Raw genomic sequence first — 19,065 nt, forward strand, 5'->3', positions numbered from 1 at the left:
CTGCCACAAATCACCAGCGCTTCCATTAAGCAAGGATTTGATTCCATTCATCACTGGCAGCGTCCTCCGAACGCTGCGTCGTCCCGCGAAGCGGAACAGCCTTGTCTCTCCTTTTCGAGACTTTTTTTCCACGGTCAACTTTGGAACAAGTGCCAAGAAATACTTTTTAGCACATCTGAGGGAAGTACAAAAGGCTTCCTTCACTTTTCTGCCGCAACTTCAATCTTGTCCTGGAATATTGTTTGGATACAGGTTCGAACCAACGATGAACACGTGAGATGCCGTGTTGTTGGATGCGCCATTAGGCCACCAAAGATGACGCAGCAATCAGTGTTTGCCCCTCATTCGCTATTTATAGAAATAGAAATATAATCATGGAAACAATCATTAGAAATATACTTATATAAAATAAAGTAATACATTCATGATACAGGCCAATACAAAATAGTTATATTTTTTAAAAAACGGCTGAAATTTGACTTGGATGGCAAAGCTATTTAATCATAATTAAAATTAAAATAACTATTATTATTATTATTATTTCTAGTAGCAGTAGTAGTAGTAGTAGTACTTTTAATCAAGATCACTCTGTTTATCGTTTAACTCCGGTGAAGCAAAGGAATAATTATAATATTACTTCTACTGTTAATTATAATATTATTTCTACTACTATTATTATTGTAATCATTATTATTATCATCATCATCATTATCATCATACAGTAACTGCTGCTGATGTTGTTACTACTGCGTGGAGTAATGCTAACGATCATAATAACAAAATCAAACTGCCTGCCAACAAGTGTAACACGTGACGGTGTATAAAATCCCATTTGTGGCGGTTTTGTGGCATTCAGTGCGAGTGTTGCCAACCAACAGTGCGACTACTAAATTGTTATTGTGGCACATTGGCGGAGAAGAAGATGTGTCAAATCGTTACCTTGACCCCCTCCCGGCCCCTCGAACAAATCATATTATTTGCCGTCCGCCATGAGAGTGGGAGTCAGAGAACCTGTTTGCGTGTGTGTGTGAATTCACAAGGTCGTAACTTTTATGAGCCTGAATCAGAGGTGGAAATATCCAGCCGGGCCTTCAGAAGGCAGATATTTATAGGTATTCTTCATGCTTACCAAAAGAAAAAAAACCCCACACACAAACACTTTGTGCGTGTTGTTGTTTAAAATAAACACTCCGTTTCGGGCGTGAGGGTGTTGGGACCCATTTCTAAATGCGCTTTATCACAAATCATCGAGGGGCATTAGCGCGCTATCGGAGCTCTTCGCATGGTGTTTTTGTGGGCTGTGACTCAGGCTGAGGTGACGCATGGCTTCTTCCAGCACTTAGGGTAACATTCATTTCATTTTGGGCCAGTGGGGGCCGGCTGGTCCTGTCTATGCGCAAACTCCAATAAGAACACCGGCAAGGCTGCCAAGGCTCCAACATTTATCAGCCATGAAATCAATGACTAGCAGCTAGGATTTCATGTCGACAAAGTTGACGTCCTTCCGAGAGCCGCTAAGAGCCCACATAAGCACAACAAATGACAAGCTGATGAGATGACATTTGAGGGAGGCGCAAGCGTCGCAACGTGGATTTGCAGCCCGGATCACACCCAGATTGAAATTGGGTTTAACATGACGCGATCCATCGGGTAGATACAAGAGTCTGAAAATGGGATTCTTCCCTTGAATTCCATTTTTTTTTTTTTCGCCTGAGTCGAATCCAGATGAAAACCCGCTTTGTCGTGACAGCGTCTCATCCTGCATGTACCCAAACGATTTCATAAGCAACAAACAAATGTTCGATTTTCCTGGTAAATCGTCGTGAAATGTGTCACATCGATCAGTTCCGGATTGAAACGTTGTTACAACATCCGAGCCTGCTTATCCACAAACAAAAAAAAAACGAATTGCACAAATGACGCCGGATTGCAAAGTGATCTACAAGGAATATCTGAAACTGGATTTTGCGTGTTGCTCCAAAAGGCACTTGATCCGTAACAGAGCTTGGTTCCCACTTTTGGCCGTACAACTTATGTCAGTCCTACTACTTAACTGACCAACTAACTGACTACCTACCTACAGCCTAGGAAAATGGACCAAGGACAATTTTGATGCATGCTTTCCACCTGTCCGTCATGCTGCAGCCTGCACGCCTCCCATCTCAAACAAATAACAATGTTCGCCTCGCGCATTTCTAGCATTGACACCAGGCGACGGCGGTATGATATAGTTGGCTTGCCATTGTTCACTTTTATTTAGATGTGTCCGTCAGACGGCTGGCAGCCTCCTGCTGCCGGTGCACGGGGGCGGGGGAGCAAAAAAACACAACAAAATAGCGGCTGTGGCGGCGGCGCTTTGCATCTGACTCGTCTTTTTTCTGACAAAGGGGCTTTGATTCCCTCCTCCAGAATGATTTGAAAGGGATGCCTATTCCTGTCCCCCATTCAAGTGCATCCCTATGATGAGGGCAGCACGCACGCACACACACACACACACATTGACAAGATAAAGAAATAAATACAATAGCTTGCCCTGACTGCCACTTTGATTAAGTCCATTGATGTGGCAGTGGGCGAATGGTGGCCAAGCCGAGGGGCCGGCAGCAGCGGCGGCAGCGGCGGCGGCAGCGGCTCTCTTGTCCCCTCTATCATCATATGACCCCTTTATTTGGTACACTTCAACACAAGACTAAAATGTACCTGTGAGGAATTGACGCCCCCCTTAAATGTTAATTGTTAAAACTAGGGATGGGAAAATACCGATGCCAGGTATCGGTATTGGGCTGATACCAACCTTATTTTAAGGTATTGGGTACTCATGGAGGCTACCAGCCTCTGATACTTGAGGCCAAAGAAAAAATCCGACACCAACTAAGTCCTCAAGTAAGTCAGTGAAAACAATAAATTAATAACATGAAAACAGGAACACACAAAACAATGACAAAAGCGAAAGCCAAACTGTAAAAATGTGCTGTAAGACAGGACAAAAGCGGCCTTAAGGAGAAAGCGTTCTTTTTTCCTAGCGGCATGAATACTGTAGATCTGTCCGAATGTCGGGGGCCCCAAATTTCAACCCTGCGGAACGCCAAATGACAGCGGCACAGAGCTAAGCTAACACAGAAAGTCCTGCCTGCCAAATAGGATCGACACCACTCTAGAGCGCTACCACGAATGCACGTCTGGCTCATGGTTCCGAGGTTCGAATCTCAGCTCTGGCTTCCGTGCGTGGAGTTTGTGAGCGGCGGTCATGCGACGGAGGTTGGAAATGCAACCCAGCCCGCCGCATTTTCTCGTTAAGCCGCCGCAAGCAGCCGTCTTTGTTCACGCTGTCAAGCATTGTTCGTTTGTGCGGATTGAACATCTGCCTTCTATTTGGCTCATTTTGAATCGGAGGTGAGCAAACTTGGGTTGAGTGACACCCCTCGTTAGTGTCAGGAATTTAGTCAAATGGGCGTTTTTCAACACTCGTTCGCACCCCCAAAATATGAATCTAAATTTCATCCAAACAGAAAAACGACTATGAATACATGAAAATACTTCATTTGCAGACTTATTTCATGAACACAAGAAACATGTTGAAATAGATATTATATATTTAGGTTACACCCCTATTAGGCTATACATATACTGAGATTTTGCTAGTGTACCTAATGTTGTGGTCAGTTCGTTGCAATAGGTCCTCTGTCCCCACAGCCACAAACACACACGCAGGCACGCACGCACACACACACACCTCCTGTTAAATTAAAGCATGGTGAGCATGTGTTGCGCCTCCCATGGCGACCGGTGGACACAGTGAATAGATGAAAAGTGCTGATGTCCGTGCCAGCTGCACACAGGCCCTCTTTGCGTTATATCACCTTTTTTTTTTTTTTTCGGCGGCGCAGTCACGCGTCTTCTTTTCGTCGTCTTGGCCTCCTTTTTAATGATTTGCCGCTTGAATTTAATGAATTATGCCTGGCGGATTGAAACGTCTGCTTGGTTATTGATTTTCAAACAAGAAAAATGAATACATGACCAATTAAGTGAAACGCAGACAGGAAATGATGTTTGGACTGAAATAGAAAGTGCAGAGCATAATGAAATGGGGCGGTGGGGGGGGCCTCAAATGGCAGCAAGTTGCCCAAAATGCTATCTCAATGCGATGCTGCATTCGAATTCAGGTTGTAAATGTAGGTCAGTGTTGAAACTAGCGGGGAAGGCCTCGCCGACCCTGACCGCTCACCACTGGATGGCTGTTGCCAAGCAGGATTGACTCTGAAATGCAAAGAAAACAAAATATCAGCCAAGTTGGACAGAGTATCAGGAAGCCACCGCGAACCAAACAAACCATAACTCCCGCTTACAGTGTTGCGCCTTAATGACAGTTTTACTCGGGGAAGGATCGTCTGCATGTTTGATTTTCCGACTGGCTCTTTCCTTCTGCGTCAGCGCCTTGCTGCGGGCGGCACTCAATTCCAAAAGTACTCTGTGGAACATCCGCAGGGCGACCGTTGATTGAAGGCTCTCCAGCTCCTTTGTGATGTGCCGTTGCTCAAAGGTGGCCTGCAGGAGCGGACCTTTTCGCAGCCCGCCGCAGCACTTTCCAACGCCAGCCTTCTCGTGCCGCGGCAGGCTCCCACACGCGATCGGGCGTCGTTTCAACAAACCGGTGCCAGGCTTTCTCACGGCAGGTCTTTCTGCGCTTTTTGGCTCGGCAGCACGATAAACAAGATCAACACAAAGCTCGCGGGCTGCTCCCAGGAGAGCCGACGGCTCACAAAGGGATGAACGCCGCTCATTTAACCAGAGTTCACGTTCAACATCACACTGTCTTCCTGAATCCCCCCTCCCACTGCCTTTGAGCTTTACCTGCAGGGGAGATTTTTTTTTTTTCTTTTCTGTATGTATCGTTGCAAGGCTCAGAAGAGTCAAAACTTTTCAAGAGCACCTGGTAAAGTGCTCATAGCGCAGAGTGCAAAAACGCTCTGCCAAGACTTCAACATTTGTCACCTGTGAAATCAATAAAGGAAAAGAAAAAAAAAGTCGCATTAGCTAAAAGGAGAGTTGACAGTGATTGAGGTGTCCCAATATTAAATTTGGATTTCGGTATGTCTGCTGTGAGATCAATATATGGTCTTGGATGTCTTTCACAGCAAACGTGTACAAATTGTCGTTCAAGTCAACAGACAAATATGTCATAGGAGCCAGAAGAATTTATTATTGTTATTTTTTTTTTTATTTTTTTGCACATCTGACCTTGTGAATCCATGATTTGATGTAGGTCGTTATTAGCAGCAAAGAAGTAAACATTTTCTCATGAGGTCAAGGGAGCGAAAGACCAACAGATCGCTTGAGCGTTGAGAGAGATTTTCAACGTTGATTGTGCGAGTTTGTCACCTGTAAAATCAGTTGACGATCGAGAGCAGTTTGTCATCAAGTGACAACTTCTTGACAACTCATTCATGCCACTTTGATTCTTTGCTCGGGTTCCATCAACTGTGTTTTCTTTTAATATTGTGAAAACACTGACCATGCGAATGATATCTCGGAACAAAAGTAGCAAAACGCAAAACTCCTCTCCGCAAGTGTTTACATTTTCAAATGCTCACTTCGGCAGCATTCCTTGAAAATTACAATGGCCCATCACTGGCGTACACCAAGTTGGTAAGGCCCGATGATCTAGAATGTTCTTCGCTTAAAATGAGTGCACACGTTTGTCTGGATTCAAGGGAACATGGATGTCAAAAAAAGAACAACAAAATGGATGTCAACTAAGATTTTCAAATGGGTTCTTACGTGATTGTTCTCCTGTGATGTCAGTGTATAATCTAGAATGTTATCAGCGAACAAGGAGTACAAGTTTCATCTGGAATCAAGAGAACAAAAATATCATTTTGAGCCCACTTAAGCACAACAAACCACAAGCCAATCGGATTAGAGCTGCGCGCGGTAGAGATGTCTCAACATTCAAAAACGGGCTTTGTCCCCTGTGAAAGAAATAAAGAAACAACTATTACCTTAGATGTTATTTGCTAAAAAAAACAAATATGAACAAAAAAAGAGTATAAGAAGTACAGAATAGTCAAAGACAGCCCAATGTGTGTTCCGACATGGTCAAATGGGATTTTGCCATTTCAATTTTGACCATTTGCACAACCTTGGTGTGACATTCCGGCTTCTGAAGCTTTACGCACCAAGAAATTAAAAAAGGCAAGAAATAATTTCCAAGTTTAATACTGGCAAATATTGACTTTTGTTATTTTAAGGACTCCTAAGAAGTTGGAAATTGGAAATTGGAAATTAGTTTGAACATCAATAAAAATGCCACGGCTGACATCCAAAAGAATCAAAGTGTTTATTGGCCTTGTGATGAGTCAATTGAATGTAATGGCCTCTTTTTTTTTTTTTTTTTTTTTTTTTCGCCAGCTTGATTGAATTTTTGGTTTCATTTCTCGGAATAACTGACGCAAAAGACACACTTAATCTGCAAACCAATTTTCAAGCGGTACAGTAGTGTGTTCGAATCCAAATCGATAATAAGCAGTAGCTGCAGACAAGGAGACTTACGATGCCGCATTACAGACAACAACTGGAGATGGCTCATTGTTTGCTCCTCGGAGTTGGCGCTCCACTAAATCCATACACTCGACTTAATAGAACACGAGTCATTATCTGACGTAGCGCAACAATAGCGCAATCCACCCAGATGCGCCTAAAGACTACAACGCACCTTTAGAGTCTTTGCCACAGACATTTCTTTACATTCGAAAAAAAAAAAATCTCATGCCACACTATTGAACTAAAATGTGGAAAAAAAAAAAAAAAAAGAAGTAGTTGATATCGACTGAAAGAATGACGGTCTCGTCTCATCTAAGTCACAAATGTGCTTAATTAGGATGTAATTTGGGTCTGCTTTGGCTAATTGTACCTTCTGCCATCTAGTGGATATTTATGATTGTATTGCCTGTCATCATATGTTGCCGGCATAGATAGATAAATATAGATTATCCAGTGGTTGGGAATGACAGTTTTAGTACATTGATCTCCAAGTACGAACTCTGACTCATCCTTCCCATTCCTCTGACAGAAATGTCATGTTTCTGTCTTCCCATTTTTCTCATTGTACAGTTCCCAAAAGTGATGCAAATGTGTTGCCATCTACATGGCCCAAAGAGCAGAGCCACAGAATGGACCTCAAGTATGGCACCGTGCATTTCAACTTTGGCCCGTTGCGGTTGCCAGGTTGATAGCATTCGCATGGAACAAACTGCCCCGCGTTAAAAAACGGCACCCCCCCCCCCCCCCCCCCCGCCAGATCAAATGTTGATATTGCGCGACGAGCAAACATGCGAGGGTCGAGCCACTCGAGGACGCCAAATGGCAACTTGGGCGGCAAACCTCCCTGCTGATGGATTCCATTCATCAAAACCTTTGGCGTCCTATCCTCACCGTTTGGCGTGTTTCTCCTGTGCCGTAATGTAATATTGACCGCGGCCTCTAAACTTGCAGTACTACCGCTTATTTCACGACATGTTGACATTTTCCGATAGACTGAACGAGGGCTTTCGACAATAATCCGGCGCTAATGCAAAGAAAATGTTTACAGAGGCCCACTGTCGCTGCGCTGTATGACAAACACACACAAACTTAATTAGACGCTGCTGCTGCACACAATAGCACAACAAGTAATTAGAATGAAGCCAATTGTTATTTTTCCGGCTGCAATTGAAATGCACGCCTATAAAGCACTAAAAAAATGGTATAAATGTGATTCAGCTCTGTTGTTTGGTTTCATGCACATTAGAAGCATCGTCTCACATGAGCGGCCACGGACAGCGAGCAGCCCAAAAGAGTCCGAGACCACGTGGCGGACGCTTGATCCAGGGTTTGCATTTGTCCTACCAATGGAGGCTAGCGGAAGCGTCAAGGCTTTGATTTGATCGCACACACCAAAAAAACAAAGGCTCGGCGTGCCGTTGTGTTTGGGAAATGTCACTTTGCTGTTTATCGGGTCTTCAATGCTTGGCCTTGTCTTGTAATTGTGACAAGGCTCACAGTTCAGGGCACTGCGAGAGATCTTTGTTTTTTTTGCATTTCAAGTAGCCGCATTCCAGGTTGGTAAAGTGTGCGTCAGGCTTGCCCATTGAGGGACGGTAAAACGATATTTTGGCTGGTTCATATTTAACAGACAATCGAGGTTTTAGGTCGCTTCATTACCTGACATGTTTCGGCGTGTACACCGGAGTCAGAGTCTGATGAAGGCGGAAGTGCACGCCGAAACCAACCAAAATGTAGATAACGAGGAAGACAAAATGAACTTAATACAACTACGGTGAAACGATGTTTGGATCCAAGCACGTTTTATACGCCTGTCTGATGGACATGCGACCCGAAGGTTGCGCAGTCGCGACTTATCTCGGAAGTGAGCTGAGTAAGACAACGCGTCCCTCACCCCTCCGACTGCAGTGTGTGAATGAGCCATTTAGTTAACGTCAAGCGTAGCGCTAGCGAGGGCAGACAATTGTGTTGAAGAGAGCGCAGAGAAAGTCCATTGAGGGACCGCGTCACTCTTTGAGGGTGGCGTGACACCATTTGTTTTGCAGGCATGTCATATTATGAGCATGGCGCCAGACGATGGCTTCGTTGGGTCTCTGTTGAAGTATCCTTGAGGAAGAAACTGAAACCCACCAGTGTGCGAATGAGCCATTTACTTATAAATGTAAATGTGTCCTGGCCATAGCACGTTGAAGGAGAGACGATGTTAGCGGTTAATGCGTTTGAATTCCACGCGCTGCCACCGGCAAGTGTCATTCATCCAGACGGGGTGGGCTGTTCCTCCAGAGCCTTATCACATCATCACACATTTGCCAATGATATGATTCTGCCATCTTGTATGGGAGGCATGCCTTTTACAGCTCAAAAATGGCGAGGCTAGTTAAGCCTTGAGCAAGACACGAAGTCATGGCAATAACACATTCAAGGACAAGACGATTGTCTTTTAAATCTAGAGCCATATTCATATAAATGAAAATGAAAAAAAAAAAAAAATACATTGGAGAACTAAATTGCTTAAGAAGCTCATCTTCGCTAGCTCCAACTTGGTGTGTTTGTTTGAGAATCGAAAAGCAGGTTGGAAACTGGATTGTGTACCGGAGACGGGGTGTCAAAAAGTGTACGTTGTTCGCTTTAAAGTGGAAGGGGAATACGTTCTATGCGCCTCCACTAGTCTAAATTCTGCATTTTTAAGCAGCAAAATCCATCCGTTTTTAGCCATCGCAGAGGGCGGCCATTTTGCACTTACTGTTGCTCAGGGCTCAGGTAACGACCAATCGCGGCTCACCCGTTTTCAAAAACTGAGCCGCGATTGGTCGTTACCTGAGCCCTGAGTAAGTCTGATGTCATTTTCAGCGCGCAGCAAGTGGCAAAATGGCCGCCCCCTGAGATGGATCAAAATGGGTGCATTTTGCTGCTTCAGTCATATTCCACAAACGCAATATCAATCTGAATGCTGTGTTTGGACTAGTGGGGCTACATCGAACATATTCTTGGGAACACAATTTTGGAGTTGATGTCGTATGTGACTGTAGTTTCCTGTTCAAATTTGTGTTGAGTCAAAAGGCAGCTGTTGTGTTTTCTTGTTCCTGTTTGATGGCCACGTTATTTTTTTAAGTGCTGAATTTGTGATGTTTCATCCTGCTTTTTTAGGGGGGCGGGGGTGTTGGAGAGGGGGGTGCTCTCGCTTTTTATGAACCACAAATAAAAGCGAGCACCAGGGCCGGATGATCTGAGCTTTCTTCATTTTTTACAGTGTGAATGAGGCACTCTGAGCACCTTGAAGGTAGAAAGGTGCAATATAAATGCAAGCCATTATTGCACTTATAATCCAGCATTCGACAAAGTGAAACCTTCCCTCCCCCGCCCGCTTCGCAGCCCCTGCCTCCTCCATCCCGTCCGACATGCATCAAATGGAAGACGCTGGCCTGGAAGGTGCTACATCACAGCGTCTGCACTCTCTTCATCTGCAAGCTCAAAACATTGCCGTTAAAAGCCTTAACTCACCCCTTCCGCTCTTTATTGAGGTAGTTTGATGCAGCTTCATTAGCTCGAGATGTTACAGGTTCACCGTTGATGGACACCGCTCGGGAATTTTCCGACGGGTCTTTTGAGGTGATGTACTCATACGTGTCATGCATTGGTGTCTGCAAAAGGTTTTTAAATAATAACACACCACTGATCTGTCTGATCTGTACTTGACCTTTCTTTCCTGCTATTAATACATCCTAGTTTGGCTCCGCGAGATGAAAAGTTTTTTTTTTTTGTTTTTACACAAGGTTTGATCATCATTTTGTCCTCATGGGAATTTCATATGAAGCAATCAAAAGGGACTTATCCCGCTCGGGAACATGACCCACGTTCTCGCTATTGATACTCGCAATCCCAAAGCCCTTTTTCTTCTTTTTTTTTTTTTTTAATGCTTGAGTCTACACTCTGCATGCTGGTGATGAGAGAATAAAGGAGGGAAAATATCTTTACAATCACATATTTGTCAGAGAAGCTCACAATGCTTTCAGCATTGAGGACAACATGCTCTCTTTTGGCGTCCAAAATGCATGAAACAAATTGAAAGAGCCCCGACCGACTCCTGTTTGTGCTGCTGGCTCATCTTCTGCATCACATATGGTCCATAAATATGTACGCGCAAGCCAAATATACAGCGGGCTCTTAATAGGACACACTTGTGTTTCCGTACTGAGACTGCAACGTAGTCTCGGCTTTTGTTCCTTGGACTATCGAATTAAATGTGTGTTTAATATGTTCAATCATGTCACAGAAGTAAAAAAAAAACAAAAAAAAACAATGATTCTACATGTAAAGTGCTAACCTGCAGAGAAAGTAAAAGCACAAAGGCCAACTGAGACGGGCTTTTCATCCTCTCTATTCAGGCACTCCTTCTCTGAAAAATTGCTCAAATGCAAACATGCTAGCAGGTGTTTGTGTTTTCCACCCTCCCCAGTGTGTCTGCAACATTTGCATTGTTGCCCTTTTCTTTCCGACAGCTCCACTCGGACGTGGACAAGGGCGACGGCAAGGTGAAGTACGTTCTGTCGGGCGAGGGCGCCACCTCCATCTTCACCATCGACGAGAACACGGGCGACATCCACGCCACCAAGCGGCTGGATCGGGAAGCGCAGGCCTACTACACGCTGCAGGCCCAGGCCGTGGACCGACTCAGCAACCTGCCCGTCGAACCCCGCTCCGAGTTTGTGGTCAAAGTGCAGGACATCAATGATAACGAGCCCAAGTTTCTTGACGGGCCCTACTTTGCTGGAGTGCCGGAGATGTCACCGCTGGGTGAGCTTGCTTTGATTTGTAATCCTATTTAGGATTTGGAATTGCGGCATGTGGTTTGCGTCACTTGGGTCCGTTATAGTGGAAATAACCTTTGACCTTTAACCTTCTACAGCCACATTTTTTAGGTGTTCCACCAGCAGCACTGGCATCCTTCTACAATGTCGGGAAGAGACACCATACACCACTGTCCCCCTAATTGCCTCACCCACTTCGCGGCTAGCAACTATATATTGTGTCTATTAACCACCGTACCCCCTAAATCTGTTTACCCTAAACCCTAGCACCCCCTTATGCCCAAACCCCTAAACCCTGTCGCCCTAACCCTCACCCTACCCTAACGCAAAGTCTTTCTCTCAACCGCCCTCTTGCTTGCTTGAAGATCTCCTCGAACTGCTCACGCCGCAAATGCGAGTAAATCCAGGCGAAAACAACAACATCCCCAGGCCAGTGAACCGAGCAGACGCGCGATAAACACAGCAAGGCTGAGAGTGGCTATTGCGCCGTTAGCCTCCACGCGTCTGGTTCGGTCAGCGGCCTGTGGTCTTTATAATACCAGCCGGGCTTGTTAGAGTGTCAGCCCCTTGTAGCTTGATTTACATACATCACCTGAAATGCCAGCGTCGGCCTGCAGGCTGTTGATGAGTGACGCACGCTCGAGAGGCCACTCAAGCGACGCTAACGTCTGAATCAGACGGCAAGCACGGAACGCCTCCAGGGTGTTTTCTTTCCAAGTTCGCATTGACGGCTACTTGCGTGGCCACCCTCTGATTGAGACGGATACATTGTGATCGGGGACAAAGCAGTTTCCGTCCATCACGACATTATCTGGCCTCCTTGCAGTGGCAGGCGTCTTCCGGCCGAGAGCTTGAAATGCCGCCGGCCGGGCTGGGAGGGGTAATCTCATCGGCGTGCAAGCCGGATGTCACCGGCACATTGTTACCGCTGTACGCCAGCGTTCCACTTTCACCATAGAAATGTTGACAAGCTAACTACCTGCACTAGATAACTTAGCTAACATAAGACATGTAAACCGATTGATGTACTAAGTAGCTACAGTAGATGCTTAGATAGCTGGATTGGCTAACTAGCTTGACCTTGCAAAATATGCTAGGTCGTTTAATGAGTTGGTGTTTTAATAATACAGCGAATCCGTTCATTTAACTGATAAGGTTAATTGCATGGACAGTTAACAGATAGGCAAACTAGTTTGACTTCAAAAACAAAGTGTCTTGATCACTTTCAGAGAAAATGAAATTGAACTTGATATGTTGCTAACTTACTTGATTGAAAATGCAGTGGCGTTAGTCGATCCATACTAATTGTCTTGATAAGATTACTAATTTGATACATTGCTAGCTTGATTGATGATTAGTGTAATAACTCAATAGTTATAGCAGATAAGTTGATAACTAGTTTGACACCATAGCATATGCAGTAGTAGCGTGATGAGTTAGCAACTAACCAATATGATACTCAAACAAGATTGATTTAGATAGATGAGTTCATTGTCTTTACAAGATAAACGAGGTCATGAGCACAAAAAAAGCTTGCTACGATAACTGTCCAATATATCGCTTGCTCATTTGCCAATCTTCCATGGCTTTTTGTCTTAAAAAAAGAAAAGAAATTGCCCAGTGGGGAGCGAGCGCAACCCTCGAGGGGCTTTTACGAACACACGCGCTGCGCTCACAAAAACAGATTAAAAAAAAAAGGCAACAACAAATTCCTTCCTCGGCGGAACGTCAAAGGCACGTGCTGGCATACAAATGGAAATTAGCGCAAAACAAAAGGTGATACCTTTAAAGTCCAAATGGAAATACTGCAGTCCCGCCGGGGGGTGCTGTTGTTTGGGGGGGGCAGGGTGGTGCAAATGATGTTTTTTTCAAGGGGAGGCAGGCAGCAAGCGCTTTGTGTCTAACGCTGATCCGGGAAGGATTACACAGACGGGAGGCGGCAGAGCAGGAGTTTAAGGAAGCTCGGGATTAGCACGAAGGAGTACAGATAGGAAGGCGACGGGCTGGCTGTGTGAGCCGTCGGGACGTCCGGCGCATCCGGCGTGGATGACTCGCACACTCAATTTCCTCCCATGTAATGGAGGCCTGGGCCTTTTAATTTCACATCTGCCTCAGATGCTTGAAGCCCTCATTCCATATTTAACCCCTGTTTGAAAGGGAGTCCCAGGCTGGAAACCCTCATTTCAAATCCGAACACTTTCTTGAAACCCAAATCCTGCCTTGAAACCATAACTTGAAACCTGGACTAGAAACCCTAATCCTCGTATGGAACTCTTTCGGAAACCCGAACCCTGACATGAAACCCGACTTTGAAATCCCTACCTGTAGCTTTCAAATCCTGAAACCTTAACCAGTCTAGTCTTGAAAGCCTAAGCTTGAACTCTTCAATTGAAGCCCTCATCCTTGTTTGAAACCCTAATATAGGTTTGAAATCCTAATTTGATACTCTAACCCAATTTTGAAACTCAAAGCCGGGGTCAAAAATGTACTTACCTAACTGTATTTTTAAACCCTATCTCTGACTCAAAGTCCTACATTGAACCCTAACCCTTGTTTTAAACCCTAATCCAGGCTTGAAACCCTAATTTTGGAACTCTAAACCTGCTTTGAAACCTTTAAACCAGGCTTGGAACCCTACTTTGCAGCCTAACCTTTGTTTAAAACCCTAAAGCTATCTTGAAAACTTAACCCAGTCTTGAAACTGTACTAATGATAACTTGTAACTGAATAACTTGTAACTGAAACCCTATCCCTTGCTTAAAGCCCCATATTGAAACCCCAATGGTTGTTCAGAATTCTAACCCCAATTTGATACTCTCACCCTACTTTTAGCCCTAACTCAGTTGCAAAACCCTACTTTGAAACGCCAATCCAGGCTTGAAAGACTAATTTGACACTCTTACCCTTGTTTGAAACCCTGGCCGAGGCTCAACTCCCAAATTTGAAACCTTACCACTCCTCAACCAATTGTTTTTGCTGCCCAACAAAGTTGAACTCAGGTGACCAGCCCCCAGCAACCCCCCCACCACCTCTGCCACAAATTCTCAAGTGGGATGAGGATCCTGGCACACGAGTGTTTTTAAATACGGCGCCAACATGGAGATTTACAGCATGCTGGACTTGTCTTTCACGCGCTGGTCTTTTGACCTTGGCGCTTCCAACAACCGTAATAGAAGCTGTCGTGACTAAGAGGTGATGATATAATCCGGGCGTCCTTCTCCGGCCGGCGCGCCCATAACTCCTGCCTGGCCGCTCGGGCGGCGCCGAGCGCACGGGGACGACGGCGCACGTTAATTGTGCTTTTTTTACAAGCCGCACGGCAGACTCTAATCTTCAATTTCCATGATCACTTCATTCTGTAAAAGCCCGTAAAACACGCCTCGCGTCGCCTTTTTTTACAAGCGGCTTTTGGTTCCCAAAAGGTGGCGCTTTTCTGTCATATGCTCCAATATAAACGTGCGCCTCATTCAAGTGAAATATTCGGCTGGTCGGCTGCTGAAAAAAGCAGGCGGGGAACGAGGCTTTTGACGCGTTTCAAGGTTATTTCACCAATAGGCGCACGTCGCATGTGAAAACGCACAGCAAAAGTGGCTGCTTGTTTGTTGAATTCAACCACTTGATGAAATCACAATTTTTCCTCTTGATGACTTTTCTCTTTATTAGCTGCTTTATGACGGAGAGAATGTTCAATCAGCGCTCCAGTCTTGTGGACCGGAGCCCGATAATATGTTAGCATTACAGCTAACACAACAGGCATCTTACATGCTTTTTTTAAAAGCAAAAAAAAAAACAGACTCCAAGCCCAAATTAAAGCCCCGCTTTGGAGCCATAACCCTGATTTTAAAACCTAACGCTGACTTCAAGCCCTGCTTTGGAACCCTGACCTTTATTCGAAACCCTAACCTTGGCCTGAAACTCTACGCAGGGCTTAAAACCCACAACTGAAATCCCAAGCCTTGTTTGGAACCATAACCAAGTTTTGAGACTTAACTGTGAAACCCCAACCTTGGCTTCAAACCCATATTTGAAACCACACCTGGCATTTGAATCCCGAACCCAGACATGAAACCCTCCTATGAATCCAGAATTGAAACCCGAATTAGAACCTCTACCTCTTGTTTGAAACCGTAAACAAGGCTTCTAATCCTAATTGAGAAGACTTACCGTTATTTCAAACCCTGTCTAAAACCCCTAACTTGCAAATTGAACTGTTTGAAAACATAATGCAGACTTGAGACCCTACATGGAAACCCCAACTCTGGCTTGAAACCTAAATAGTTAACCTCAACACTTTTGTTTTGTTTGTAGCCCTAACTCAGTCTGGAAACTTCTGTTTGAATCCATAACCCTTGCTTGACCCTCTGATTTGATACCCTGTGTTTAACTTGAAATCCTAGTTTAAAACCGCGATCCTTGTTTGAAACCCTAACCCTGGCTTGAGACCTTAATGTGATTGGAGAATAACGTGCGCTCTGGTGTAGTGAAGCGTGCAACTGGCGTTCGTCGTCATCGCGTGAGCTGCGACGTGTAAATGCGCCGGAACATCCTGGACAAACAAGGCCTAAGTCCTCGCTCGTTAACATGGACAGATGGGTCACACTCGCCATCTGGCTACCGCATTTTGTTGGGGCTCAAAACGCTGCTGGAAATGGAAACAAGGGCAATCGACAGTTGAAACCGTACGGAATTACACTCGAGCTTGCAAACAAACGCGGCGGCAGTGGGCGTTTTAGCGCATGTTGTGTCGCCAAAGCTTATTCTTCGTGACATATGAAAATAACACGCCATTACAAAGCTAAATAGCAGCACCGACAAGTAATGACTGCATTACACCTAATGACATTATTTACCGCCTCGCAAGTTTCTCTCCCTCCGATATTACTCCGCTCTCAAGTGCAATCGGTCACGCGCTCGCCGCCGCCGTTTCCGCAATTAGCCACGTTTGTGGCGGTTGCCCTGGTAACTAATGAAGGCCTGTCCGCCCCCGCAGGAACCATGGTGGTGCAAGTGGCGGCCACCGACGCCGACGACCCCACGTACGGGAACAGCGCCAGGGTGGTGTACAGCATCGTGCACGGGCAGCCCTACTTCTCCGTGGAGCCCAAGACAGGTGGGTGTTTGACAGACAGGATTTGTGCGCCCAACTGCCAGAGTGGGCGGACGCCGGTCGGAACAGGTCGCGTCTCCGGCCGTGTTTCAGTCGTTAAGGCCGTGTGCCAATCAAAAGGTTGCCGTTGGAACCGGAGCTAGCAAAAAGTCAAAAAAACCCTCCAAATATCCGAGGAAATTCAGCCCCTGGAGCCAGTGTAAATGAGCCACAGGAATTTTGGTTGTCGTGAGCACAAAAATGGCTCAAGAAGCCATGCTGGAAAATTGACCCAAGTCTGTCATTCTGCTTTGAAGTGGGCGTTTTAGCTTCATTTTGCAGGGATCCCGAATAGACGCACAAAAAAAGCCACAATAGCGGCTTGTGTATGGATAGTCTCAGAGTTCAGTGAAAGCTCACATTGCCGCCTCTGCCGCTTTGGTTTGAAGCGGACATAGTCGGATCGTTTTTTTTGCCATCTTTAGAGCTTGTCTTGTGGTTGATGAAGCTCACGCTCTGAAAAAGAGTCATACAGTACGTGTGGCCCCCTGGCAGAATTGTATCGATGCAAAACTGCTGCCCCTTAAATAAAGCTCATTGCATCTTGAATTATATTCAGATCCGTTTCGGCGGCGGCTAGCGTTGCACCGAAAATGCTCCCTTTAGCTCCAGCCAGCACCAAAGGAGCGATGACAAACCAATCCAGAATGGCGAGATGGAGAAAACTGATAATCAATTGCAGCGTGACGCTGGAAAGTAAACAATCGCATTAAGTGTTAACTTTTCCGCCGCCGTCATCCTGCGTCAGCGTCGATACAGTCGTCCAAAACAAAATCTGCTGGGCGAGATTGGTGTGAGCTGTCGACTTTTCATTTTGCAGCCGGGTAGCGTTGGTCAATGAAGCAATAATCGGCCTCTTTTGTACGGCCCGAACATGCCGTTTTTCTAAATAATACACGGTGTCTTTTCAACTCCTTTCTGTTCTGAAATGAGAGTCCGTGTTCTGCCCAATGTGTTCACTCCCTCCAGCCGCCGTGCACGCGTGTGCCGTGCCGTCTACCTCCACCGTGAATCTCGCTAGCCAATTAAGGAGCAGAAGCGGCGCCGGTGCACACCTGTGAAGCTTGTTTACCGAGTTGCATCGGAAAAAGGCTCCATCAAGCCCGCAATGCTGCGAGACAGCGGTAATGCCGGGCTCAACAACTCAAACGAGCGGCAAACTTTTGGCGGGTGCCGACTTGACTCAAGGAGAGGCGAAGCTGGGGCCGGATAATGGCCGCATCGTAATAACACCTGCGATGGATGAACGGGCGAGCGCGCAACTAGGACTCGGGCTGCGGCCCGCAGTGAGACAAATGAATGCCCTGACGAAAGCGCACGCGCGCACGCGCTTGGATTCGGTATTTACGCAGGTATCTGTATATGTTTACTAAAATGTCCTCTAACGATCCCTGTGTAGTGATGAGGGAGCAGGGAATGAGTGAATGGGTTCTTGTTGACTCGTTCGCTACTCCCTGATCACCACGTAGGGATTTTGATATAATGGCCTCCTATATCGTTCATTTTCATATCAAATAAAAACATAGCTCTTGAACACTACCCGGTCGCACTGTTAATGACCTTATTGCTGTGGCGCAATTACAGCACACTGTTCATTTGTACGTTAGCTCCTGTCCCTCTTGGCCATTTTTCACACACCAAGATAATCGGGCTGATTTAGCAGCTTCCCCACAAAGCCCGACAAACGGCAGATTAACTGAGGATTCTTCAAATCTCGTCGTTATCTCAGACCACTGGATCATCTCATCAGAGGGCAACTGTTTTGCGTGCAGAGTTTTCCCCCCCAAATGATTGTATCAAAATTGTCAAATGTTGTCTATTTTCAAGCACAGTCTGCACACTGTTGCTTTTACTTAGGTAAAGAAGTTGACGCTGTCTGTATGTGAGTCCCTTCGCCACCTCTGTATGAATGTGATCTTGCCATGTTGCAGTTAGTGGCTGCTTTTAATGATGCCATGAATACTAGGAATACAAATCATAAAAGCAGCAACATTTCTTTCCCTGCTGGCCGGGAAGCGCACATCGTTGTCACCAAGCGACGCCGCTAATCCACTCGGCGACATTGGCGAGGCTGTTGTTTGTCTGCCGGGTGCCATATGCCCCCGCCCCCTGCCCCGCCACTCTCTATCTTTGTTACCCCGTGCGGTGCCGGTGTCATTCCCCGGGAGAGGAGATGATTAAAATCCCGACTGCGGCACAGGGCCTCGCGCCGCGCTCTGACTGGCCGCCCCCGGTGCTAACCAGCCGCCTTGTTGCAGCGCATTTATCTGGCTGTCGCCGCGCCACTGGCGGCGGACAGGTGGCGAGCGCTTGCCCCCTCCCCGCCCGCTAAACCCGTATACTTGACATTTGTCTGGGAAGGAGGAAATAAAAGTTGAGACTTCACAGGAGGCCCGTGGCTCGGCGGGCAGCCTTGCGAGAGGCGCTGATGAAGGTGATGAGCTCTTAAAGGGGAAGAGGAGCGGATGGGATTTGCGAGGCCCCTCGGGCGGCCCTTTTTACACCAAATAGATCCTCGTAACACAAAAGCTGGGCAGCGGCGTCTCCAGCCAGGTGCCATTCTGGAGCGGT

The 19,065-nt window shown here is 46.1% G+C and overlaps 1 protein-coding gene across 5 annotated transcripts in view; it reads left to right on the forward strand.

Moving 5' to 3' along the window:
• Positions 1 to 19,065, forward strand: part of LOC147127064 (cadherin-7-like) — a 138,885-nt gene that overhangs the window by 65,819 nt on the left and 54,001 nt on the right. For all 5 annotated transcript variants that reach the window (XM_086020668.1, XM_086020669.1, XM_086020672.1 and 2 more), the window contains 2 exons: positions 11,040 to 11,334; positions 16,339 to 16,458. In XM_086020668.1, coding sequence (XP_085876794.1) covers positions 11,040 to 11,334; positions 16,339 to 16,458 — 415 coding nt within the window. The remainder of the gene's footprint in view (positions 1 to 11,039; positions 11,335 to 16,338; positions 16,459 to 19,065) is intronic.

This window comes from Filicampus tigris, chromosome 21, assembly GCF_054856515.1.
Source record: "Filicampus tigris isolate MCC_2025a chromosome 21, RoL_Ftig_1.0, whole genome shotgun sequence".
Classification (NCBI taxonomy): domain Eukaryota; kingdom Metazoa; phylum Chordata; class Actinopteri; order Syngnathiformes; family Syngnathidae; genus Filicampus; species Filicampus tigris.